General features: G+C 39.1%; 1 protein-coding gene across 1 annotated transcript; it reads right to left on the minus strand.

The window, feature by feature from the left end:
- Positions 1-2,144: 2,144 nt before the first annotated feature.
- atg9a (ATG9 autophagy related 9 homolog A (S. cerevisiae)) lies at positions 2,145-12,105 on the minus strand. Its single transcript, XM_085379158.1, has 20 exons — positions 11,954-12,105; positions 11,613-11,668; positions 10,397-10,548; positions 10,225-10,268; positions 10,055-10,119; positions 9,749-9,898; positions 9,015-9,156; positions 8,757-8,897; positions 8,522-8,642; positions 8,221-8,396; positions 8,009-8,131; positions 7,560-7,747; positions 6,742-6,895; positions 5,602-5,781; positions 5,273-5,485; positions 4,935-5,158; positions 4,716-4,833; positions 4,355-4,625; positions 3,809-3,954; positions 2,145-3,714 (listed from the first exon to the last, which is right to left on the minus strand). The coding sequence occupies exons 3-20, from the start codon at positions 10,497-10,499 to the stop codon at positions 3,706-3,708; spliced, it is 2,568 nt and encodes an 855-aa protein (XP_085235284.1). The 5' UTR covers positions 10,500-10,548; positions 11,613-11,668; positions 11,954-12,105; the 3' UTR covers positions 2,145-3,705.
- Between the last annotated feature and the right edge of the window lie 7,709 nt (positions 12,106-19,814).

Genomic DNA, 19,814 nt, shown 5'->3' on the forward strand with positions numbered 1-19,814 from the left:
TGATCTAAGGTGGAATTACCCTGTGGAAACAGGAATTTTCCATTTTAGAGCATTTTGAAATTGTTCCAGGATCAAGTCAGATATGGGCATTTTGAAAATGCTTTTATTTTTGAAAGCAAAATCAGAATGACTTGATATTGATGTGGTAACATCGTCAGGTTGTATACTGTTGACCTAAAGTGAAATTATCCTGTGGAAACAGCAATTTTCACTTTTAGAGCATTTTGAAATCTTTAAAAGAGTAGGTCGTATCTTGGCAATTTGAAAAGTCTTTTATTTTGGAAGGCATAATCAGAATGACTTGATATTGATATGGTAACATCGTGAGGTTGTATACTGTTGACCTAAAGTGAAATTATCCTGTGGAAACAGCAAAATTCTTTTTAAGAACATTTTGAAATCGTTAAAAAAGTAGGTCGTATATATGCTCAATTTGAAAGGGCATTTATTTTGGAAGGCATAATCAGAATGACTTGATATTGATATGGTATCACTGTGGGGCTGTATACTGTTGATCTAAGGTGGAATTACCCTGTGGAAACAGGAATTTTCCATTTTAGAGCATTTTGAAATTGTTCCAGGATCAAGTCAGATATGGGCAGTTTGAAAATGCTTTTATTTTTTAAAGCAATATCAGAATGACTTGAAATTGATATGGTAACATCGTGAGGTTGTATACTGTTGAACTAAAGTGAAATTATCCTGTGGAAACAGCAAAATTCTGTTTAAGAACATTTTGAAAATCGTCAAAAAAGTAGGCCGTATATGCTCAATTTGAAAGGGCATTTATTTTGGAAGGCATAATCAGAATGACTTGATATTGATATGGTATCACTGTGGGGCTGTATACTGTTGATCTAAGGTGGAATTACCCTGTGGAAACAGGAAATTTCCATTTTAGAGCATTTTGAAATCACTGAAAGTTAGGTCAATTGTGGACAATTTGAAAAGGCTTTTACTTTGGAAGGCAAAATCAGAATGACTTGACATTGATATGGTATCACTGTGGGGCTGTATACTGTTGATCTAAAGTGGAATTACCCTGTGGAAACAGGAAATTTCCATTTTAGAGCATTTTGAAATCACTGAAAGTTAGGTCAATTATGGACAATTTAAAAAGGCTTTTATTTTGGAAGGCATAATCAGAATGACTTGATATTGATATGGTATCACTGTGGGGCTGTATACTGTTGATCTAAGGTGGAATTACCCTGTGGAAACAGGAATTTTCCTTTTTAGAGCATTTTGAAATCACTGAAAGTTAGGTCAATTATGGGCATTTTCAACAGGCCATTATTTTGGAAGGCATAATCAGAATTACTTGAAATTGATATGGTAACATCGTGAGGTTGTATACTGTTGATCTAAAGTGGAATTACCCTGTGGAAACAGGAATGTGCCATTTTAGAGCATTTTGAAATTGTTCCAGGAGCAACTCAGATATGGGCAGTTTGAAAATGCTTTTATTTTTTAAAGCAATATCAGAATGTTTTGATATTGATATGGTAACATCGTGAGATTGTATACTGTTGATCTGGAGTGGAATTACCCTGTGGAAACAGGAAATTTCCATTTTAAAACATTTTGAAATCACTGAAAGTTAGGTCAATTATGGACAATTTAAAAAGGCTTTTATTTTGGAAGGCATAATCAGAATGACTTGATATTGATATGGTATCACTGTGGGGCTGTATACTGTTGATCTAAGGTGGAATTACCCTGTGGAAACAAGAATTTTTCATTTTAGAGCATTTTGAATCGTTAGAAGATTAAGTCAATTATGGACAATTTCAAAGGGCCATTACTATGAAAGGCAAAATCAGACTGACTTGATATTGATATGGTATCACTGTAAAAAGACTGTGGTTGGAAAGTGTTGATATAAAGTTCAAATAGTATTTGGAAATACGACTTTTGCTTTTAAGAGCATTATTAAGTCATTGAAAGAGTAGTTCAAAAATGAAGATTCACAGGGCTTTTACTTTGAAATCCAAAATAAGATGGCCTTGATAGTGACAGGGCACAATTAGGGTACAAGGCTGTGTCATATAGATCTAACATTAGAGTTTGTAAAAAAAAAAAGCCTAAATTATATGTTATTATGTTCTTAACATATCTGTTAATTCACTCGAAGTTGGCTTTTATTTTGAAATCCGGTTTCCACATCCATTCCCGTAATACTTTGAATACACAGGGAACGTAAAACAAACTGGAGGCTGGCTTGACTGCAAGTCTCGAATTGGAGGCTGGCTTGACACCAGTATCATGTTTGTAGTTTGTTTTTCACTGCACACACAAACTCATTGCATCGTTTTAATAGACGAATTTTCAGCTGTACAAATTGGTATTTTACAAGATTTATAATATAAACCAACAAAAACGCTAATCACCTTCAAATTAACATTAATCACTTCAGTCTCCATCGACAGTACTTCATCATCACCTTGGCACATCCCTTTGAAAAATAAAAATAATTTAACAATATGTGTACGAAAATATACAGATGCAAAACAATCCAAGTTAAGTGACACTCTGCATTAGCAACTTATTAAAGTGCATCATTCCCAGTGTAAAGACCTGGCTTATTGACATGGGGAACAGAGTGCTTCCATGCTCTGACTGGATATGGTAGAGTTTCTTGCTGTGCCATCAAGTTTGAACTTTCCAGAAGGATGAATATGTGATGTCCATGCACTTTGGGAGATTTTAGTATGGCAGAAGTCAATATTACATGCCTTGACAGCCTTGTTTTTCTACTGAACTATTAGTCTATAAGTCTGTTGACAAATATTTAAATGGGGGAAAAAATGGGTGACATCAGATTTTAAAGTGTCTGCAAACACATCAAAATGGATTCAATATTCCCCTGGGCTGCTGTGAAATAACCTGATAACACAGTGCATGTTTGCATGCAGAACTCAAATCAGTACAATTCATTTTTTAAACAAACATCAATTTGTGCAAATGCATCCAGATTCCTGGGCTTTGGGACATTTTTAGAAAAATCTCTTGTAAAGCAATTAATGCAGAAAAGGGTTAAATTAAAAGATGATATGAAAAATATTATGTGAATTTTATAAGAGTTGAGATCTTCATACTTTTTTTCCAAGAGGCAAAATGCAAGCTGAAATGCAGAGTATATGGTATAATCCACACCCTGCTGCTATCAGTACAAGAACAAATATACACAATGAAAGTCTCTGTTTTTAACAGCATCTGTCTAAACACATTTCATTGTTATGGAGACATTCTTCATTTTCTTTATTTCATGTTATCATGTTTGCAAAAGTGGTCGACAGCACAGTCCGGACTGCTGTGGTCTGGTTTGGGCAAACTATTTACTTTCCAGCAGTGCTTGGTGTTCACAAGCACTGTGTCTCCACAGCATACGCACTTTCATCCCACGTGATGTTAAATATGTGTAGTGTAATCTGATGTGCACAGTGGCTATTAGAAATAACTTGATCCTGAAGGTCCTCTTCTGATAAACATGTTTACTCCAAATGCCTGTTAAATATATCATTGATGTCGCAAAGTCACAAAGTATTCGAATGACCAAAGGCAATAACTATCTAAACCTGTTCAGATGGTTTTACTGCTTTTGCATTATGTCAGATCAGATGTTCAGTCCTGGAAAAGGGTCTGGATGAGGATCAATGTTGTGGGCTCTATAGAAGGGCAGATGCAGGTATTCACATGGCTTGATTATGTAACCTAAAGTGAGAGAAAGAACAAAATATTCATTTACTTGCAGTGAATACAGACAAATTAACATTCAATAGCACACACAGAAAGAAAGAGCATTCACCTTGTGTATGTGAGGAGGCATTTCATCCTCTAAACTCTCCTCTGGTAGTGGTTCATGGTGTCGTTGCGCTGTTTGACCATCCTCTGCCCATCCCCCCATTGGCACACGTGCTGACCTCACTATCTTTACCCCTGTACCAAACGGGTCTTCAAAACAAACAGACAGGTAGTCAAGATTTAACACACTTCTGTGACTTCTCCACAACTGGCTTCTTTTTTGAGTCGCTTCCTTATGGCCTTTTGAAAGGATGCAGGTTTAAAGCACTTTGCATCAGCTTTCTTTTCAATTCCAGACTCTACATCTATCTTTTATATACAGTTTATAAGTAGAACTGAAGAATTACAGTATTTCCACTGCAGGCAAATTTTCACATTAGTCCTGACACAGCTCCCACACCTCTTCCTAAAATGAACACATTTTCTTAAAGTTTATTAATTTATATTTCCATTCATTGTAATAATGCTACTGCAAAAGTAAAGATTTATTATAATAACCTTAAAATTAATAACATTAAAAAGAATACCAAGCAACCAAAAACATAGATACCAGTTGTAGGTCCACTGTGGTGTCTCTGACTGCTGCTCTGTGCTGTTGGCCTCTCCTGGCCCAGAGCGGTGCTGCTGGTGGCTGAAGCTGAAGTGGGAATGGCACTAGGACTGGGAACTGTGGTGGGGAAAGTGTGCGATCGAGGGAAATTTCTTGAATGGGGAATGGGTTCGCTCCTTACTTCATCTGGGATGCTGTCGCTGCTTTCATCGCTCTCCTGTCTGTGCCAGGTATGGCGGGACATCTCGCCACGAGACTGCTGTTTATGGAGCTTCGGAATAAAAGCGAGAAAGATGAGGATGGATAAAGATGGATGAGATCTGTGAAATATTCATAATACCTCTGTTATGCACGCACATACCTCATGCATATAAAGTGCATGGATGCTCATCTCAGTGGAGGCATACTCTGATAGGACCAAACTTGTAAGCTGACCTTCCCATGCGCTGCTGCCTGAGCTCACAGTTCGAGCGTCGGTCCTACCGGAGGAGAGAACAAATGTGGAGAAAATTGGACACAAGGAAATGGCAAAGAGAAGGAGAACATGAGTTTAGTATAACTGAAAGAGTATCTTTCCTACCCTGAGCCTGCCATTGTTCTGCTAGTATGGCCAGCAGCCCTGTGAGCTGCACTTAAGCTGCCTCTCAAGTGGAGGCTGCTGCTAATTGGTGAAAGAGAGCGTAAGGCGGACCCCCCATCGTTTATGCCAGCTGCTGCATGATTTGCTAAAGAAATATCCCGGTCAAAATGAACTGAGGCCAGTGTGGAGGGACCTGTCAAGAGGTTTGCAATGAGACTCCGTGGCTAAAAAAGAAAGAAAAGACAACAGAGAAAATAAATTTTTACCAGTGAAAATGTAATTACATTAATTAATCACCACTTTCATACTTGGGTATGCATGGTAGTTCATCAGCCTACCTCAGACTCTGACAGAGACATTGGATGTGTGTCTGAAGGAGCCCCTGTGGCTTCTCTGTGAACTCTTTCTTTCAACTGGCTGATAAAGTGTGTGGTCTCTCGAGGAGGCTGCCACTGGGGGTTAGTGATGGCAAAGTGCATCAGCGATAACTCCGTCTTCCCATCCTCTGCCTGCTGATAGATAGATGCCTCTGTCTTCCCCTCTGACATCCACTACAAAGGGAGGATTAATTATCAATCAATAACACCACATAGTTTATACATAAACACTTTGTGTTTACATCTACATATTTAGTCATAAAATTGGCTGCGTTGTGACAGTCTCTCACCGCAGGGTGTCCATGCTGCCTAATGTCCATCTGAGCAAAGGAGCAGGTGTCTCCCACCCCAACCACCTCCACAGTGAAGTTTCTGAAGAAGTCAATGATCTCCAAAGACTTTCTCCTTAGACAGAAGATGAGGATGATGGGAGTCACCACTGGACTTAACAGCTCCTCTAGAATAAACACCTGGAGGAAAACAAAGCGTAAACTGCACACTGAAAACGAGGAAAGTGTTATGCTAAATTTATTCTTTTTGAACACATTCAAATTTAAACTTCAACGTTGCTTTCAGCACTAAAAATCTTCAAGGGAAGAGTAAATTACTTCTAACAAGCAATGATAATATGCTCCTCAGCATGGGACTAAAGACCCCCACAGTCAATAGCTAGAATCTGCTAATTTTCCAATCCCTACGAGACATGAATGCAAATGACAGTGATTGTGAAGCTCACTATTAGCGGTGGGTGGTGTGTGTATTCAGGCCATAGTCTCTGGTAATTAACAGCTAAATAGCAGAAAATCTTCAGAAGCCTTTCATGGTAAAAAGAAAGTGCACCTTCTCTCAGTTCTAAGATTTTACATATCAGGAAGTAATAAAAATAATCTGGGCCTCAGCAAGTCTTAAAATGAGGTAACTTTAGATGAGCTACAAAAACACGGGATATTACACCATGTCATTATTTCTTTAACATAAACGAAGCCAAAATGCAGGAGGAGTGTATGAATACCTATGTGCTCCCTTACTGCTTCCATATCACTTAAAAGGGTAAGCGGCGGCCAAGTGCTGCTAATCAAATGCACTTGATTGATCATAAGCAAGCGTGAGCGCCTGAATGTTTCTGTATTCCAAAGTATTCTAGCGTCAAATATGAGGTTTCAAGCTAAAGCTCGTCCCTTGCAACAGGCCATAGTTCCCAAACACACCAGCAAATCTACAAAAGAATGGCTGGAAAAAGCATGCAGAGCATGGCAGAAGTAAGCAGGAGCAGAACATGTGTACATAATTTGTTGTTTTTTTTAAAAACAATGATTGGCTTCCATTAATTGTCCTTCAGTCAGTTTTCAGGTAATGACATGTTCAGTGTATAATTTGAAAAAATAAATGCATTTAGAAAGGTTTATTCATAGTTAAGTTTCTGTACTCACTGCTTTGTACTGGAACAGCTGGGAGAACTGGTCTCGGGTCTCGTATCTGTGTGCATTGCCTTGCCAGTGATCAGGCATGTAGTGGATATGAGCCAGAATGACCCGCAACAGCTGCTCAGGGCAGAACACCATATGTTTATCAGGAATAAATGACCTGTAGAGAAAGAAAGACAAGTGGTGGAGACGGTCTTTTTTTTCCACATTTACTGAGATATGTATGATGACACAAAGCTTTGGAAAACAGATGCATATTAGACAAGAATGAACTGTTTAAGTAAAGTAAAAGTGGATATTTTTAAAAAATTATTAATTTCATTCATAATAAATTACACATATGCATAGTTTTTTTTCAGTGTTTTGGATGGCTGAAAGCGCAAAATAATTAACTGTGTCAAATTAACTTTTGGAATTCAGATGTAAAAGAGCCATAAGCTGCTTAAGGCAAGGAATCCATCTTCCTTGCATAAGTAGGAAGAAGAACGAGATGCAAAAGAGCATTAAAGGGATTACAACTATGAGTAGCTTTAAAAGGGCAATAAAGAAATGGCTCGGGGTTAATGGTTGATATTCTACATGATGAGATTTGGGTCCTATAGTCTTAGTTTGTAGCAGATGTATGCAATTTAATTTACAATATTGTTAGTATTTTATAGATTTATAAAGTTTCAATTAGTTTTACACAGCTGGACTGATTAGCGGTTTCTTGCTATTCTGCTTTCTACCCTTTATTTTACTTTTCTTCTCCACTGAACACATTTAAATTTAGGTTTTTATCTTATTCAGACTTCCCATTAAATTATTTCACCATCAGTCCTTACCTGCAGATTGTGATACACACTCCAAGGAGTGTGATTGATGAGAGCACATGCTCCACTGCAAGAACGTCCTCATCATAGATGGTCAGGGCGATGAGAACGGCCAAAAGAGACCCGGCAAAAAATGCCACATTTTTGGCAACCACTGTGAGCAGTGGTGAAAGGAAACAGTTCATATACTTGGATGCAGCCTGAATGAAACAGGAACAGAGTACAAAGAAGAGGAAGAAAGGAGGAGGAAATGGGGTTGATTATTAACTCTACAGGCAATGAATGAGAAGCACCAGAAAAATCTTTTTCCTTGCTCTTATCTACAGGAAAAATCCCAATTGGTCTCATATATTTACAGATTTGCCAGATTTACGGATTAGCCTTTATAATCATAGCTTTTACAAAATAAGAAGGTAGGTATGAGCATCAAAGATGTGCAGGAGATGAGTTGGTGCACTGACCTTGTAGCCTTTGCTGAGGCGTGACATGAGCTCGTGGTCCAGCTCATTGAAATGACGCAGATAACATCGACCATACAGAGACCAGCATCTCGCCCCCAGAGAGCCAGGCTCTCGCTTGATCACCTACATACAAACACAGATAAAAACGTCACTATCGTCACTATTAAATGCAAAAGGAAATGGCTTAGTTAATTCATATGTAAACCATTTACCTCAGTATAACTGAAAAAGGCATAAAGGATCTGCCACACAAGAATGACTGGACACAGCAGCAGATTTGCAATGCCGATCCACAGGATACGAGAGGCTAGCCTGTCTGCAAGCTCAAGCCTGTTCCCTCCCCTCTTATACTCCTGTTTCAGGCTCCACTCGTTCTCAAACAGGGAGCCTGCAGGAATGAAAACAATCAAAATCAGCAGAGTTTAAATAAAGGTTTCTTCTCATAAACAGATCAATTACTTACACAGGATATAACTCGTATACAAAAGCACACATGCATAACTGATGACAGACCTGGTCCCCAAAAGAAGATGAGCTCAAAGTTGTATTTGAGACCCCGAGTATAAAACACGTACTCCCCAAGTACAGGAAGTCGAAATCGCACAGGAAGGAGTGATTTATTCACCATGGCAACCTAGAGAAGTACAGGAAGAAAGGTTTGGTTTGAGGTTACATCATTTTGTTATGTCTGAAAGGAGGTGTTCATCCACCAAAATCTTTAATAACATTTCACTGCAAATATACAAACCATGTAATTCTTAAAGCGGAGGATGCGGTGGTAAATGTCCAGCTCTGTCAGCTCCTTTTTATGGATGCAGATCTGATGTTCCTTCTGGATCTCAACAATCCTGGCCTGAACCTCCTGCCACGTTGCATAGGGGAGCTCTGACTGAAGCACAAAAGCACTATAAAGCTTAGGGAATTGGGCTTTATTCTTGGCAAAAATAACAGACATTATTAGGGGTTTCTAATGTCAACAGGACAAACTGTCCCACAAAAAACTCACCATGGTCATTTTAAGGGCGTTGATGTAGAAGGATCGGATCTCCCAATAACAGCACACATTGTAGATGAATTTAAAGAGCCGATGTAGCCAAAACACCCCGGAGATTATCAGCACAAAGATCACAAATGCATTGTTTCGGATTCTGTAGACCAAAAGACATGTTATTATTTACCAGTATTGAAGCAGTGCTTCAACAAAATGTCATATTTATCAGAAAAATAAAGAAAACTGGAGGCTTTATTTTACAATATTTTCTGAAGATAATATAGTGAAGATTTAAGGTAGACTTAAAGTGGACCTTTTATGTTTTCCTCATTTTCTGTCTGGATTCTCATATCTAAAATGGTCAAAACATCAGCATGTAAACATAAACCTCAGACTGCTCTAAAAGCTTGATGTCAGATATTCTATTTTAATCTAGTCTCTGTATGACATCATTTAGGGCAGATGTCCTTGACATGGTCATCTCAGCCACACAAAGCCATGGCTGTAAGTATAGATGCCCCACCCACCTGCTGTTAAATCTTCTGTTTGAGGTGTTGCAACCAATCAGAAAAAGCTGTCTCAAAGATAGAAGGACTAAAATGTGTAGTTTAAGGCAGTCAATAAACTAAGGGGCTCCACCAAGCACAGCATACGGTAAATATTATTATTGTTTTGAACTACAGCTGGAGCACTGTCTATGCAAAAGACACCATAAGGACATTTTAACAAATACAGAGTCTTAGACTCACCTTGCACTGCAGACATCCACTGGGAGGAATGCATCTGGCAAGGTGACTTTAGATGAATCGGTGTGATTTACAAACTTGTTGGCAAAGAGGACGTCATAATCCACACAGTTAGCAAGGAACACTGTAAAGCCAACCACAAACAGCAGCTGACTGCATAGAGAAAGAAAGCGAGCGGTGCCAGGTAAAGAAGAAAGACAGGGAGAAATAGAAAATATGAAGACAGACATAAGACACAGTATACTCTACAGATAAAAGTTAATGTTAAATTTGCTGAAAAATACAACTTGTGATGGAGAGAATACATACACCAGCTCAAAGATCTCTCCGAGCAGCATACAAGTGAATCCATTCTTTTGATGCAGATTATAGACGTAATAAGTGTTAAGGAATATCCTAAATCCATCTGCGGTAAGAAAGTGCAGCGCAATTCAGAATGTGGTGAGCAAGAAATGTGCCAAAATTATTTCAAAGGATATTCTCTGGAAAAACAGGTCCAGGTTTTCTATGTGGTGCCATTGAGCTGCAAAAGAGTTGTTTCCAGTTAGTGACATTGTTATTCTGAGGCATCACTGTGAATATAAGACAAAAGGGGCATGCGTTTTTGAAAAAGTCTTATATTTGTTTGTGATTTGTGCATGTGTATCATACATTTAACTCCTTCAGGCACATGCATCAACAGGTTCTCCTCTCCCGGGGGAGAGTCGCTGTATGATGCCTCCAGGCGCTGGTATTCTGTGTCAAAGTGCGCCATACCGACAGCAGCTTCAGTCTCACCGAGTTGTCAAACTTGCTGCTACAGACTGTAGAAAGGAGGGGAGAGAGTTATGGCTCTAAATTTTAAAGAACGTGACCAGGTTTCACTGCTAAGTTTCATTTTCTGCATAAATATCACTGCATATGTACGACCACACCTCATATCTTGGTTAAAGATCAACTAAATTTGAGACCCATACATTATAGAAAACACGCTATACAGGTTACAACATCCACAAAGTCCACCAGAATTAACCTCAAGTATAACTCTTTATTGGTTTATTCATTATTGATCTGATTTTATCTACTGTTCTGATTTTATCTGTTTTGATTTTATATACTGTTTTGTTTGTTTGTTTGTTTGTTTGTTAATTAGTTAGTTAGTTTATTTGCTTGTTTTAATCAATTTTAAATCATGCTTTTTATTTGTTCTTGTTTCTAATGTCTCTGTAAAGCACTTTGAATCACCTTGTTGTTGAATTGTGCTATACAAATAAACTTGCCTTGCCTTGCCTTGCCTATTGACTGTACAGATAAATGCCATTTTTGCTGACCCTTCGGAAGGAAGGCCAAAGGTCAGGATCACAGACAGAAGATGAATGTAGGTACTTACTCGGGAATTCAAAACTAGGTCTACTGGTCAAAATGCACTCTGTTTACATGATACATGTTGGAAGCAGATAAAAGTTGGCCTAAAGTGCATATATAAAATATGTCCATAGAGCAGATAGGGCAATATCTTTATGCATTAGATACCAGCAACAATTTTAGAATGTCTGAATGCGACACAAAGTAATAAATATACCCGAATGACCAAGTAAAACCAAACAAAAACACAGTCCTTCAAGCTTTGGTCTGACTATTGTGTTACAGCCGTGACACCAACGCCCAAAGCCCCCAGAAAACCCCACAAAAATTACATGAAAAGAAGACCAACACTCCTCATGACGTAAGAAAGACTTATTTTACATGTAAGCTGTGGCTTATCACACGATAAACAACACATTGTGGTGTAATGCTTTGCTTATAGGTAGCTTATAAGAGGCCCCTAAAAATACACCAAGAAAAAAATATAGACATATCTATGACAGGAAATACGAAATATACATACCCCCATTCCAGTACAACACGCCCCGAACTGGTATGGTATTTGCTGAACATATCCCGCTGTAAAAAAGAAAAAAAAGGAGGAGCAGTTTTCTGTGAGCCTTTCTCCTGCTTGTCTTATCTAAAACCACAACAAACCGCTTGGACAGAGAATTAAGCAGTATTTCGTCAGAGGGGGTCAACAAACACGTCTGCACATGTTTACACTCGCTTGTAAGTAAACCGTAATTAGCTTGAAGCTAAAATAGGAGAAGCGAATCAGGTGTTGTTGTTGTCGTGGTTTGACAGCAAAGGCCTGACTCCCAAAAAAATGTCCCCCCGTCTCTCGCATCATCTTATCCTTACCGTTTGTGTCTTGAGCCTCCGCTGTGTCCGGCCGCAAGAGTGAATCGCCTGAAATTTTTTAAAGAAGCGTTTTATTTTCGTTTTCTCGTCTTTACCTATCAAAGTCAGAGGTAAGCCAGTTTCATTTTCGAAACAGCTAGCCGTCTGGAGTCCATCACCGCGGAGTGAAGGGTATCTTGTCCAATAAGAAACGGAGTTCTCTCATGGCATAACGTCTTCCAATCGGATTTCCCTAGAGGCGGGCTCATACTGACACGGCCTATCTAAACGATTCACCATGTAGTCAACGTGCTCTAATTAAATGGCTGATTACTACCACCGTCTGGCCGTTTAAAGTAGAGTCATGCTGTGATGTTTTTTTTCATTTATTCTTTCAATTGTATATTCTATACAATAAAATTTAATACATAAAAATATACAGTGCCCATATGTATGTGTTTGTGCAGAAAAACAATACACGTACATAAATGAAACCCAATCAATGGTTAACAAATGTATTAGAACAACTGTCATTAAATGTCAATCAAAATTAGTAATAATAAACAAAATCACTACTTAGCAGCAGTTCGTTTAAGACAATTCTACCTTTCCTTGGAGTTAATGTTAGCAGGTTGTGGTCAGAGTGTGATTTGATCCTCATAACCTGATAAAGAAATACATAAAGCTGCCCACCTGGTTTTAGCTGCATGCAGTTTTACTATAGAGAAACGTTTAAGGTATCTTCAAAAATGAAAGCCATAATTCGGGTTTCCGTATGAATTTCCATTTTTAGCAATAATAATATGACTGAGAGCAAATCAGTGCAAGGTTTTCTAACTTTGTTAGTCAAGCAGATTCTGACTCTTATTTTCTTAAATTATTTTTTAGCATTAATTCAGAAGTTATGACATGTTTTGTTAACCATACTAAATTAATGACAGGCTCCTAAAGCTGCTGTTAAAGCTAAAGGAGATGAGGTGAAAGAGCTGACTCCACACTGACTTCCACAAAGACCACGCTTTGCAAAGCCAAGCTCACCTTCTGTCGCTCTCGTGGCTGCCATGAATATTCATGCATAATTGTTAAGCCTCTAGAGTGACAGCTGGGCTTTTGTTCAGTGCATGTGTCTTTAGTTACACTGTTAACACCAGTGCTTGTGTGCGTGTGTGTTTAACTTAATAATGACAGATTCATTAACCAATGTCCACTCCCTGAATTTGTGAGACAAGGGTCTGTTTAAGTTAGAAAGACCACAAAGAGTTACAATAGAAAGAAATGCTCAAATACACAAAGTCGTCCTATTGCTTTTCAGCCATTTTCAGTCTCGCCAGTTTCACCCAACCCATCTCATCCTATTTTTTCCCCTGATATTTTTAAGAAGAGGAGGGGTGTCTTAAATGAGGGGGAGCCCATGTAATCCAGTTATTATAGCGATCTGGGTAATTTCAAATGCGCTCATTAGGATTAGGCTTCATTTAACTTAATCCAGTAGAAAAAGTCGGTCACAACAAAGCTCAGATGAACTCTAAACATTAACTGAGATACAGATGTAGTATGGACAGTAATTAAAAGCTGCGATAATAATCTTGAGAAAATCTCTACCTACTGAACTCCTTCAATTTCTTTTTATTTATTGACAGGTGTACAGGAAAAGTTGCCAAAGGTGGGGCTGATGTAGCAAAGAGAAGAAAGTATCTCCCCAGACTCACTTAAAGCATTTGTTTGTGTGGTCACAAGAGACAGATGATAAAATAATTTTTCTCTATTGTATGAATTTGGATGTCTGCATGCGTGCTCTCCTGCAGGCTATAGCCGACTGATTAAATTACCCCCACTGTCTGTTGGGAATTAAGGGGTTGCAATGACAGCTAATTTGGTTCAAAGACGTGCTATCCTACTGCCATGTAATATGAATGGTGCATGAGTGGGGTGTGGCAGTGGCGGGGTCTGAGTAGGGGGAGGGAGAAAGGAAATCATGATGAAGTCATCCCTCTGAAGCGACTTAATTAGATCGAACTCCTTTCTGTACATGCATGCATGTAAACCCAACACAGCTGGCATAAATCTGCACACATGGGGGTGTTTGCAATTCACACAGGGTGCAACCTTACACTGCAAACATCTCTGCAAAATGTCCAGGAGGCCTAATAGTGCAATGCCTTTTAGGGTTTGTAAAATAATAGATGTACTTACATATTGTTTTAATATAGCTGCACGTAGCCTAAATATCTACACATAAACTGATGTTGAAACATCTTATATGAAGTCACATATTCAATCACATTAATAAACCCGTCTCCACCCATTTTTATTTCAACAGATGATTTGAAAACTCAAGATCCTAAAACAACATGCACATAAGATCATATTGATATCAATTTCCTGTTCACGTTTTACAAAATTGGAGACATGCTGACAAGCTTAGATTGTTTTATATGCTCGTGTTACATGTGCAACCTGAATAGAAACATTCCTAATCCCTGCCTTTTCTGTTAGTCAGGCCAGATACAATGTAAAAATTAAAATATGTATATCTAAAAATAAATTTATGTATCAATGGAATCACAGCTCATTGGAAGAGACTGCGATCTCTCTATAAGAGCCCACAGCAGCAGGAATCAATGAAATAGTCTGCTGATAGTTTAAACATGTATATTTGTACATTTTACAAGAGGCCAGCCCACCACCCTCAAACCTTAAATGAAATATGAAAACATATTTCTTTCTGGGATTTATGATTTCAGGGCCACAAACATTGTTGCCTGACTCATACAGATCAGGTGACATCACATGTATATCACTCTGAAAGTGCTCATGAATTCATGAATGCAGCATTCATTCCTCTGTTCACCATCCCCAAGGAGTGAACTCTGACACCAGGATGCACGAATCATCTCTCAGAAGAACCACAGTGGCTCAGCTTCTTTGTATTTATTATTTCCGCTGTACCTTAGCTTAACTTAGCTACTGATACTACAGGAAAATTGCTTTGTAACTCGTTACTCATTTTTCTGTCTTTGCAGTCTGCACTCTTATCTCTGTTGTCCGTGCATTGTAAATGCTTTAATATTGTGCAGCCAGACATGCAAATGGACACTAGACAGAAAGCCTTTTACTAAACTAAAAGGTTAACGGTCATCACCAACAGTGCAGCCAATAATCAATACAGATGTAAAGAGAAATGGAGGCTGAAAGAAAATGCAAGCAAGAGGCTGTTTTTATAGAGATTTTATAAGACATATACTTTGCAGACTTTCACTTTTGATAAAACTTATAGTTAGGACTGACTCAGGTGCTCCTGAATTGTCTCTAAATTATGCTGCAATATACTTAGGCTACTGGGGGGGCTTCCCAGAATGCACTGAGCATTTCTTCTTCCTTGATCTCTTTTTTCCTTGTGTGTGTTTATGCATTACAACTATATTTAATCATTAGTTATTATGAAACTCTAGCTCTCTCTTATAGTTTAGTCATAGCAGATGTTTGCCTCTCCCTTAGCTTCGTCCTTTTGTAGGTTTCTTCCTGTTAAAAGGGAGATTTTCCTTCCTGCTGTTGCCAAGTGCTTGCTCACAGGGGTTTGGGCGATTGTTGGGTTTTCTTTGTCTTTTCTTGTATAAAGCACTTTGAGGTGACTGTTGTTCATATTCTGTTCTCAATCTGAAGTTAAACAAGCTGTTGCTAAACAAACCAAAACCTTGTTAGCGCTAACTCAAAGAGGTTTCTGAGTCAAATGAGGCTTTGTATTTCAAGTCTTTGTGTCTGATTTTAACTGGGTTTGTCTTTATGTGTTGGTGAGTATCTCAGTGAGCATTGCTAAAATAAGTATTTGTCCTCTGCTGGCAGAGATTTGATATTTATGAGTAATTTGAAACAAATCAAATTAGAAAGACTTAATAACCTCAGATTCCTTACACCAAGCCTGTGTGTGTATCTCTTATTATTGTAAAAGCATGCAAACCAACATTTAAATGTGAACAAAACTGCTACAGTTGCAGTAATAATACTTTACTGCAACTGCAATAATACTTTTAATAATACTTTGGTGATTTATTGCAAGACAGAGACATGTTTAAATATTTTCATAAAAGAAAAATAGCCAGTGGGCACATTATACGATCTTACAGGGCTCTGGCTAACAACAAGGGCTGCGAGTCTTTTATCCACTTGTTAAATTATTTCTTTAAAAATTGTAAAATTATGATATTATTTTATGCCATGTTATACCCCTAATTAAAGATTGTGAATTATTATGTAGTTTTAGTTTGCATTATTCTCCTGAATTAGAAGAAGCTGATAACTATTGCATTAGTTAAACTGATTTGCATTACATTAAATTGCTGACTTGTTGTGAATGAATGATATTGTTTTATGATGCATTATATTGCTGAGTTATAAGAAATACTGTCCGCAGAAGGTTATTGTCTAATTTGTCTGAGTAGAAGAGAACAGAGTGTGCTGGAGTTTTCTGCCCCATTTCAGCAGGAGCAGATAAACAGGGAGCCAAGGTCGTAGCTTAGGCGCTGTGTGAGAGAGAGCATGTGAATGTTTAGGCTTTTTATGATAAGGTGGAGGCACCAGAGGTTATAAAAGTTTGAGCAATGCTCCACCATTTTGAGATTTTGAGGCTGTCTGCATCAGTGTCCATCTCCCACGTGTGTGATCATTAAATCATCGTTTGACTCAACCCGGCCGGACCAGTGTTGTTATTGTGGTTTTTTCTCTTGTCTCCATCCCCAATATTTTGAACCTTAACAGCTTGGGGGCTCGTCCTGTGGTATTGGGGTGGAATTTAAAAGTTTGGACGGTCCGAGGTTGTCGAACGGACAGGCACGAGCCAGTGGTCTGATTTGAGTGGACAAAAGCCGGCTTATCTAAAGGTAAGGCACTACCTGTTGAATTATTTCCAAAATGTGCCAAATTGGATATGACTAAATTAAAGTCTACTCACTGAAATTACTGGTAGAGTGTCTGTTTTGATTTTGATGAGAATCACCGTGTGTTATGCAGTTAAAGTTGCTTAAGAATGTTTAATGAAGTTGAAGAAATATGAAACTGTTCTGGAGGTAACAGATATAATGTTGGGTTTGAGTCCCTGGATATTGAGCTGAAGGCTCAGGTAGTTTGGTAGGGAAATTAGGACAGAAACTGTTCTGGAGGAAACAGAGACTGGTTAATAGTTTTACAAATTAGGTCAGAAACTGTTCTGGAGGTAACAGATACTGTTTAATTGATATGTTAAAATTTGTCAAAATTGTTTAGGTGAAAATTGTTATAGGACGGCACTGGAAGATGCTAAGAAGCACATAGCCCGGAGGTTACGCTCCCTCCTGGCCGTGGACGCGCGGTCTTGACCTGTCGGCGAACAGGGTTAGTTCAGTTTTTGCTTAACTGTGGGGTACAGGGCATCCTGAAATAAGCTAGGAGTTAGAATCTCCTCACCGTTTTAAATGGTGTCATGTGCTTGTTTGGACAAAGTTAAATTGAGTTAGGGACTTTAGAAATCAGGCCATAGGCTGTTCTGGAGGAAACAGATACTGGTTAATTGATTACAAAAAAGTGAAGCTTTCTTCGGTTGGACCCGTTAACTTAAATTTGTCGAAATTTGTTAGGTGCTGAATCTGTCAGGCCTGTCAGTGATTGTAAATATAAGACGTCTTTGTAATATAAAATAGAAGAGTTTTGTCTGAGCTTTGTGTGACCCTGTGTGTGACGACAGCGCACTGCAGCGCTGCGAGCTATTTTTAGACGGTGTGTGAACATGCAAATGAGCTGTGACGCGCACAGAGGACTTTGCTTCCTGTTTAGCGTGTTTTTGAGTTTTATAATTTTGATTTGCAAACAATGATACATGCCTGTAAGTAAAACGCTGATTTTGCTGATTATGATACTACAAATAAGGTGTTGAATGACTACGGTGTGAATGATGTTGGAGTTTAAAGCGGAAACTCAGAGAGGAGTGTGTTGGGAGACTGGCATGTAGTCTGCAGTGCAAAGGTGGGCGTCTTGCCTGCTAGTCTATTTAACAGTGATGAAAATGATATTAAATAAATCTCTCAGTGTGTTGATACAGGTGGCTATGGGGCTGGACCAACTGCCCCCACAAGCACGGCGGCCGAAGCAAAATTATAGTAATGGACACAAAATCAGCAAGAATCAGCAGCTGTGGAAAAGACAGCAGCTAGCAGAGAATTAAAGGAGAAATTAAGAGAAGTTTTACACATAAAATTGCGGCCAACAGACTTGTGGAGGTTGGGAAGGCGCCTGGAGCATCACAACAAGAAGGTGAAACAAAAACACACACAAGCAGAGAAATGTGAGAGAGAGGCACGTGCTAGAGAAATGCCTCGTTTGAGAAAAAACGTTAAATTAGCCCATGTACAAACGCACATACACGCAATGAAGAAACAGCTTACACCCATGAACACGTGAAGATTTTCCAGCAAGTTTAAAGCAGTGAAACTTAACATACACCCGCCGTTACACAATAAAGTTTATCCACTACTAACAAATAAACCCTCTGGGTTGCAGGACAACAACTTAACTTCAAAAAAAAAAAAAAAAAAAATCACAACCAGTGATAACACGACAAATTTAGTGGTTAATAAAAGTCAAACTGTGACATGTTTTCTTCTGATTGATTAATACAAGTGATTACTGAATGAAAGAAAATTCCATTTTTGTGCTTTAAACATGATCTTAAGAATTTTAACATGTACCTGTGTTGTCCTGTCAGCTTGGTGGGTTATGAGAGGATTATATGGTGAGAAAAAACAAAAAAAAAGGGGGAGAGAAGGCTGACACAGGGCCTGGTCCCGTTGTTTTTCCCCTCTCTGAGTAACACAGCCAATACAACATGATTTTCCTGTTCGTTTGTTTTTGTTTTTGTTTTGTTTTGTTTTTTCTCTTTATGCTTGATTACAGGCTGCTTTGTCGGCCCGGAAAAGCCGAGGCTGACCCTGGACTCCTGCTCTCCCCTCTACCATCTTTGCTCTCTCCTCTACCATCTTTGATGTGACCCTGACTAAATGCTAAAGCAGCTGAACCCGCAACAACAACTTGAAAATGTCAACAGTGCTGCAGGAAAATGATCTCATGCAGCAGAGACGGAGAGCGGTAATCCAAGGCCCGTTTCACTACACGGGGAGATTTCTGTCAGCGTCTTTTCTTTCTGAGAAGATTGAGAAAGGCCCGGCTCCCACCACCGATTCTGACCACCTTATATAAAGGAACTATTGAGAGCATCCTGAGCAGCTATATCACTGTCTGGTTCGGGAACAGCACCATGCCGGACAGACAAGCACTACAGAGGGTTGTGCAATCAGCTGAGCGCACCATCCGCTCCGAGCTCCCTGACCTGCACTCAATCTACAGCAGGCGGTGCTGGACCAAGACCAGGAAGATCGTGAAAGACCTCAGCCATCCCAACAACAGACTGTTCTCTCTGTTGCTGTGTACGTGACAAAGAAACATCTGGATTTGGAAAACGAGGCACTCGCAAAGCCACCAGCATTGTGCCTGATTGGACACACCCCTCTCACACACTCTTTACATTCTTGCCATATGGAAAAAGACAGCTTCAGCTGACAGAGCTGTGACGAGACGCCCATCAAGCCCAGATGAAAAGTGAGGCCGAGCAAAACCATGCTGACCTTAACCACTCTGCATTAAAACTGTGCAGGACAGTGACGGACCAACAATGACCATCGGGCAGCAAAAAGGGCGTGCCAGGGACAGGAGGAGTAACTGAGGTCACCTCAGAATGGACAAAACACCAGGAGAAAATAAGCTGAAGGCACAGGTGTCGGGGCTCGGCCAGGAGCTGACCTCTGAGAAGAGCCGAACAGCAGAGCCGCAAAAGGCCGTGGAGCAAAGCAAGGAAAAC

This window comes from Diplotaxodon limnothrissa, linkage group LG19 (assembly GCF_057381915.1).
Source record: "Diplotaxodon limnothrissa isolate DT_005_m linkage group LG19, D_limnothrissa_male_GT1.1, whole genome shotgun sequence".
NCBI classification, from domain to species: Eukaryota; Metazoa; Chordata; class Actinopteri; order Cichliformes; family Cichlidae; genus Diplotaxodon; species Diplotaxodon limnothrissa.